This window comes from Marmota monax, unplaced genomic scaffold (assembly GCF_021218885.2).
Source record: "Marmota monax isolate L192 unplaced genomic scaffold, Marmota_monax_Labrador192_F-V1.1 WCK01_AAM20220418_F8-fsc00939, whole genome shotgun sequence".
Lineage (NCBI taxonomy): Eukaryota > Metazoa > Chordata > Mammalia > Rodentia > Sciuridae > Marmota > Marmota monax.
In genome coordinates this window covers 68,623-76,763 of record NW_026693461.1, presented here as the reverse complement: position 1 = coordinate 76,763, position 8,141 = coordinate 68,623, and the positions used below count along the sequence as shown (strand labels likewise).

General features: G+C 34.9%; 1 protein-coding gene across 3 annotated transcripts in view; it reads right to left on the bottom strand.

The window, feature by feature from the left end:
* Positions 1–871: 871 nt before the first annotated feature.
* Positions 872–8,141, bottom strand: part of Slc16a7 (solute carrier family 16 member 7) — a 70,659-nt gene continuing 63,389 nt past the window's right edge. For 2 of the 3 annotated variants that reach the window (XM_058583462.1, XM_046457776.2), the window contains exons 4-5: positions 4,694–5,509; positions 872–1,327 (exon numbers count right to left, since the gene is read on the bottom strand). In XM_058583462.1, coding sequence (XP_058439445.1) covers positions 5,442–5,509 — 68 coding nt within the window. In that variant the 3' untranslated portion in view covers positions 872–1,327; positions 4,694–5,441. The remainder of the gene's footprint in view (positions 1,328–4,693; positions 5,510–8,141) is intronic. The other variant, XM_046457778.2, reaches the window with a different exon arrangement.

Sequence of the window (8,141 nt, the reverse complement as noted above, 5' to 3'; positions counted from 1 at the left end):
TCTCACTCACAGCTTCCTGGCATTTACCATCTGTAAGGCAACCACGGACCATTTTCCAAAGGGGTATCACCCCACCCTCTAATATGCCCTGCTCAGAAGCAAAGTCAAGATCTTTGCCTAATTTATCCCAACTAGGCACAGTAAGGCTGCCCGAAAATGCAAACCACGGTGCAGCGATATCTATCTTCTGTAAAAATCTCTGTAAAGTACTATGTTTCACTTCCAGTCCCTTGGAACATAACAGGCCATCTAGGGCCAGGAGAAGTGGACTTGAAGATGCGGCACCCATGACACAACAACAAAGGAAGCACAAAAAACAAAAGCAAACTGACACAACAAAAAAAACACAGAAGACAAAAGCGAAAGTAGGAGCGAAAGTACACAGTGCAGCTGCAATAAAATGTAAGGCTCTCTCTTTCATTAGAGAGGAGCTGCCCCGCTTTGATCGTGGATCCCACTTACCTGGGACTAACCCCGCTTTGATCGCGGATCCCACTTACCTGGGACTAACCGGTGCACCACCCCTGACTGTTGAAAGTTCTGGTTCCCGGGTCTCGGCACCACTTGTCGCGACCCCTTGCCCGCAAGGAAGATGCAACTCGGAATCTTCTTTCAACAGTTTATTCAGGCCCCTGATATTTCTTCTTCTCTCTCTCTGATGCCCCTCCCAGCCTTAATAAAGCATCCCAAGCCCCAATGCAAAGCTGCCGCGTGGAGCTTTCTCACAGGGTGGTGTACAGGGTGGTGAAAAATCATGTGCCAACTCTCCCAGATAAGGAGTTGTTTGTCACAGACCACAGCGGAGCCAGCATCATCTTGTAATGGCGACCATAGTCTGCAGAAACGGCAGAAGCGGCTCACCACACATAACCTCAAAATTTAACTATCCAAACAAATTTTTAGGAACTAGTTTACAATTTGCCATCGAGTAAAATCTCATTTCCATTCTTATCTGTGGCTGCTTGTTTCAACTAAAAACATTTTCAATATTTTGCAAAACAGAAGCAAACTTCTAAGTAAAGTCATGAATACTGAAATCAGAGGTGTGATTCTTGTTAAATATTAGTTTCTCTTTCTGAGGGCGCACTCTCTCCTTTTGGCATTTTGACAGTAACTTCATCCTGTTTAGCATTGCTCAAGGGTTCGGATTCTCTGAACTCCTCTGTGTTCATTTGCTTCTTCATTGCCTTGTCCTTCTTCCTTTCCTTTGCAAGCAATCTATAGTTTAAAGCATTACCAATGAGCAGCCATATACTTGAGGCTACCACAATAGCCCCACTGGCTAAGTACATGTATTTATAATCTCCAGTTATATCCACCAATTTACCTAAGAGACAAAGAACATCTTTTAGGATGACATATAAAACAGTTATTAAATGATAAAAAATATCAAAGAAACTCTTCTCTAGACAAATTACACACCTCTTATTTAAATTAATGTTAAACAAGACTTTAACAAAGAAAAAGCATTCTAGGTTATGATGTCTATATAAGCTTAATAAAAGCATGTACATAAATTTAGATCATTATAATAGTAGTGCATTAAATTTATTAAAAATTATTCCTTCCAATAAAAATATACAACTAAGACAAATTAGGTATATATGTGTTTGTGTACTGATAACTACCAGAAAAAATATATATATTTTTTAACTCATTCCTGTAAGTAAGGATATATTTATCTATTTACTTATAGCATGCCCATCAAGATTGTGTCATTTTCCCATACTTCATTTTCTCTTCAATAAAGAGGAAAAAATGCAGTCTTTAGGACAGACACAAAGATTTTCATACTATTTTTGACAGGGCTTACAACTTACTAAATGGCTCCCTATCTCCATCTCTAGGCTAAGAACTTGATCTATCATATCTCATTTGATCCTTATTATGAAGTAATCTGGTTACATGGCTAGTATGCGGCAGAATTTGGACTCTGAGGTCCGTTGAATTTCATATTCATAACAACTCTACAATATGGTTTCACGTAAACTCTTATTCAAGTGTTATATCACTTTTTAGTCTAATTACAGTTTTTTTGCTTGTTTGTTTGTTTTTACTTTATCTAAGTCTACAGTATCAATGCCAAACTAATCAGGAAGAAACCATTAGTTCAATTTGATTATTGAGATCCTTGAAGAACTAGGCTGGTACCACATAAGCTGAAGACTTATTGACTTAAAAATCCTTCAGCTTGTAATTAGTTTTCCTCTTGTTCATGAAGGCATTTAATTCTTAATAATTATTAACAGCAAATTCAGTGTGTACAAAGCTATATTACTTATCACATGCATTCCAAGTGATTCCAATATAGACCCTTGAAGTCAGCCTATTTAGCAAGAGTTTCTAGCATTCTAACTAAAAAGTAGTCAAAGGTTCAATTTTAAATTTAGGTACTTATAATATTTATCTATTTGAATAAAATTCTCTGGTTTAAACAGGTAGATGTTAGAATGAGCTCATTTGAGTAGGCCCAAAATATATGTATATATAACAAAAATGTTATATATGTATATATAACTTTTGTTTTCCTTTCTAATTTTAGTCAAATATTTCTGTCTGTGTGATAGTCAATATAAATATGAAAACATAAGACCCATGGCCTCATTAGTTAATAATTGTACTTTCTAAGTGTTTTGGGAAATTTTCAGCATCAGGAAACCAGATATGATTTCCAGAGCTAAAGCTTCAGTTTTTTATGAGTATAAAACTTAAAGATCAGTCTGAAAAAAAAATCAATAGAAATAAAACCCACACACTCCCTACCTCTCATTGGTCTACTACCAGGGCTAATAGCAGCAGCAGCAGCAGCAGCAGCAGCAAGAATGTCAGAAAAAAATCACCAAATATTCAAAAGTATTTACTATGTGCTTACTATGTGCCAGACATTTTCAGTAGTAATCAAATACTAAAAAGGATACTCCGGCCTGAGAGTCAAGGAGTATCACAAGGCAGAAATAGTATTAAAAAATGGATATCTATGCTACAGTCTGAGAGCTTCAACAATGAGTTCCAGATCTATTACGTCAAATCAGCGTCAAATGACATGATGATTTGCCAGTATTAATGCAACAGGCACTCAGAGTAACTGAAACTGCCTTAAAAATATATTGATGCAGGTTCTTAGTATGTGCAGAAGTGGCAAAATCATATCACTTTTTAAAAAATTCTTAGAGCCAATCTACTATGTCTTTGATTAGACTTAATTTTTTTCATATCACCACGCATGGTAATGTATAATTTTTCTCTTTTGATAGTTAGAATTTGATGCTAATGCATAAACTCTAAAATTCATTTGGTCAAATCAATTTCATATGAAAATATAGTCCAATTGTGCTTTATTTTGTAAGAAAATCAGATGGCTGATAAATAACAAGACCTAATGGCTTTCACCCTTTTTCAACAATTGTTTGGATATTGTGTTATATCCATACTGAGAAACATATTACCTAAAATCTGCCCTAAATACTAGAGGATAGGAAAAACCAACAATTACACCACTAAGATATTACAGCCAGCTCTATTGCTCTCCTAACCAAGTGAAAAAGTGAAAGACAAAAGTAAATGAGGGCATTAAGAGTAACATTTTCAACATGAATGTCTCCACTTTTAAACGGTTCTTTGATGACACACAGAAAGCAGTTTAACAACAGACTAAATACATGGGGAAATTTGCATTTAACCTGACTGTGCACTTGGGGGAGGCCAAGAATCTAAGCTTAGCAGTGACCAAAATAACATACAGTAGTTGCTGGAAAAGTCTGTCCTACAAAAAATAATTTAATATTAACAACATTTAAAATCTAAGACTAGACAAGTCTTAATGTCAGAATGTAATTAGGCATGTGTCTTTATCATGGGTTCAGAAGCATGATTCAATCTAAATATAATTTCCTTTCAAAAGTACTCTTAACTGTATTTCAAAAGGAAGCCATAAAATACTGACAAGGAAGTCCAACAAAAATCTAATACTTCTGTGATGACTATTTTACCTTTCTTTGTTTCTTTTTTTTTAATAGTAGACCAACTTCTCAATTTTGTTGGTGGTACACTAAACTTGTATTACTTTCTTTATTGAGTTAATTTAGCATAGACACTTTTATAGACATCTTTAAAAATATTTCAAATCTTAAAATATAAAGGTAATCCTTATCAATTGTAAATACGCAACATAAACTATCTAGTAGAAAGAACAACTTTCAATGGATTTTTCTTTATCCCTGTATTATATGTTAGTGATATAAAGGTATGGCTTCCGTGGCAGTTAGTTACAAATAAATATAACATACTAAAAAACAAATTCTGAAATTTTCAGGACACGATTTTACATTTTGTACCCATTTTTATATAAGCAGAACAGAAATCTGATCAGTAATGTTAAAGTCACATTTTTTTTTATATTCCTAAAAGCACAAAATAACAACTAATCAGGATAGAAGTCCTGAAAATTATGCAACTAATTACCAATCTAACTTAAGTTCTCAAATTCATAGGTCCAGGTTCTGAAACAGAGTTAGGTATAAAATCAACTAATTCTGAAATTTTAAAATGTGTAATAAAATATAAAAATTAATCCCCCTACAGTCTTTTTCGGCCATTAGTATTATTGAAAGCACATGATTTACTGTAAAGAACTTCTTAGCTAATGAATATTTGCATAATTTATTTTGCTTTTCTTGATGAGAAATATTCTTACCAGCAATAGGAGGGCCAAGAAGAACGGGGCCACACTCTACCACAGTGACAAGTCCCACTGCACTGGAAAACCTTGAAGCTCCAACAAGGTCCATGAGAGTTTCAAAGAGGACACTGCTAACACTCCCAAATCCATAGCCAAAAAATACTGCATATACTACCAGGCTCGTGTAGCTCTGTGCCAGCGGGCACAAGAGATGACAGATTCCAGTAAACATGATGGCAAAACTGAAGAAGTACTGGATTCGGGGACGGATAAGTTTGGAGTTTGCAATTAATCCTCCACAAGGCCTGGCAAACATATCAACAAAAGCCATAACAGACAACAAGAAAGCTGCAGAATACTCATCTATTCCCCTGTCTTTAGCATACGGAGCCAGGAAGATAATAGGGGCAAAAAAACCCAGAAACATGATGACGTTTCCAGATAGATAGATCAGAAATCCTCTATGCTTAAAAAGGGAGAAATCTAAATATTTGTTAATTTTGTTCCATGTCGATTTCTTCTGTTGGATTTTCTTCAATTCTGTATCTTCTGCTCTTATGCTAATCTTATTTTTCGACTGAGTAGTTTGTTTGGGGCCAAGGGGTCTCATGAGGGCCCCAGCCACACAGACATTCAAAAATATACCTCCTAAAATCAAGAAGCTTCCTTTCCAGCCATAACTATTAAAAAGGAACTGATTGAAAGGGGCCAATGTACTTAAGAAAACAGGACTCCCTGCCATGGCCAATCCATTCGCTATGGGTCATTTCTTATGGAAGTACTTGCCAATTATGGTTAAGGCTGGTTGCAGGTTGAAGGCTAAACCTAAACCTAAAAATAACAAGACAAAAGAGGAAAAAAGAAAACACAGACATATTACACCACTCACATAAGAAACTATTTTTGGAAGGCATATTCAAGTGGGGAAAAGTGAACGAAAAATGCAGCAGCAGGTAGTAATTTTTGAGGATTATAAGCATAAATGTAATTGTACACATCTAAAAATGTTGTCATAACTGTATACTTCAAATGATGTTTTAAAGCACAGATATAAAACCAAGAACTTCCACCTATGTATGAAAAATCACAGGATCGATGGAAAGGAGGACAGAATTTAGATCTTATTAAAAATCACTTAATTCCACAGATAAATTAACATTTTCCTCTTAATATACATTTATTTGCAAATACATAGATTTCTTCTGTGTGGACAAAAGTGATATTTAAAAATGGAAAGACTTTGTCTTTTCAGAGTTGAAGAAATGTGGACAGGCTAAAATGCTCATAATTTGTAAAAAAAATTTGTAATACCCCAGAGGCATTTCTTTGAATACTATGCAAATAATAAAAAAGAGTAATACATTTAAGTGATTAATCTCATTCTTTATATCCCTCACATTCCAAATTTAATGTATGTAGATACGCAAGTGCTAAATAAAAAAGAAGTTTTTGTTTTGTTTTGCTTTACTTGAAATATGTTTTTATTTCAAGGATATAAGCTGATTGTTTCTATGAGCCCATGTTCCCATAGTGTAGGGAACTCCTTGGCAGTGTATTATTGCCTTTGAGAAATGAATTAGCTTTTGTGTCCCACTGAAGCAATATTTAGCACTATTGATGAATAAAGTACTTTTGAAAGTGCATAAAATTGATTCATGTGAAGTACCTCTCCCCTGCACCCCCACACCCTAGGCATTATTCGGTTATTTTAGGGGCTAGAGAGGTGAGCATTTTTCTATGTTTACAGTTTACCTAAATTGAAACAGTATTGTAAAGTGGTTAAGTATGTAAGTTCTGGGACTTAGAGGTTTAAGTACAAATACTTACTCCAACTCTTTCAAACAGACATTTTATATGAATAGAAGCATCTCTAAAAGCTCAGGAAAGAACCAAGAACATGCCTTGGGGAATAACAGAGCAGCATGATCTCTAACTCTACCTGTGAGATATGCAGAGTACGTGTAATTATATCCCACTCATAAATAATAAAACTGACCTGCCTATGATCAAATAGCTTGTAAGTGGAAGAACATAAGCTAAAATCCACGTATTGTGTTTCAGAGTTTCTTTATCTTACGTCATTTCCCTCCCATTCTGTCGCCTGGAACTTTTGTCTTTAGCTCTTATCCCAGGCTAACAATTTCTGGCATGGTACAGTGAACACAAGACTTTAAATCAATTGATCTGAATCTGGCTCCGTAACTTATCTGTTTGCCACTGCTGAAGGAAACAGACTTCCTGAGAGTGCACACACTCAGCAACAACAACAAAAAGTCTTTTGCCAAAGTCAAGTTCTAGAAAGAACTTTCATGACATTGCACACATGGTAGTGTAATTGGTATTATTTTCTAATATTTATTTATAAATAACAACATGCTGAGTGCTCTGCAAAGTACAATGTATTCGCTTTGCACATTAATTGTTCAACAAATCCCTGGGAAAATAACTATTAGCCCTATTTTATAGACCGAGACATACAGAGGCTAATTTATCTCTGATCACACATCATGCATGTGCTGAGTCAAATTTAAAAGTTAGTGCTGTATGCTTTCTGTAAATCAAAGTCAGAAACCAAGCTAGCTGATAATGACAAGGTAAAACCCTCATAGATGTATATAGCATCAACTCTAGAAGTACTAAGGCCTTCAAGGCCCAAAGGAATGAGATTACACATTAGAATAATAATAGTGTAATAGGTATTTCTGATACAGGATGATGTAATCATCCTATCTTTAAGTATGCCCACTTGAAGGCCCATCCTAACATTTCATGATCAAATTCAATATAGTGAATAGTCTGCACAAAGCAAAGGGCGCTCTCTTCATCGTGACAATGCTTAGATGTAAGAAAGTTGCCATTTAAAATATCAAAATGTGTTTTGCCATATCACAAAGGCATGGAAAAGTGGACAGGCTGCAAAGAGAAGAGTTTTAACATTAGTATTACTATGGCCTATAATATACTTTTTTTTTTCCATGAAATGATACATGACTGCAGGTTAGACTGATCTCAGATCATTATAAAACAAAAATGCTTACTTATTATCTCTAGGCATAAGGGAAGACTCAGCCTCTTGAATATATTGAAGATAATTTTTGTTAAAACTTTGTAGATTTTTAAATATAATTTATTGTTCAGGCATATAAAAGTGGTGCTTTTAAATGTTCAATTTCTATTTAGAGTCAATAGCTATTCTGCATGTGGCACCATGATAATCAAGTGACAGTGTGCCATTCAGCATGTTTGTGTTGTGGCAAACTGCCTTACTGAACTTCTAAACAGGTTCATTTGAGTGAGGAAGAGAAAGGACAGGACTGAAAAGCTCTACCACTAATCAGAAAGCAGACACAGTCATTTTATTGTTGAATTTCAATCAGCGCATACAGAAAATATCTCTTTCACACAAGTTTTAACGTATTATCAGTGGTAAGTCAAATACTCTGAGTAATAAAAACAAAAAAAA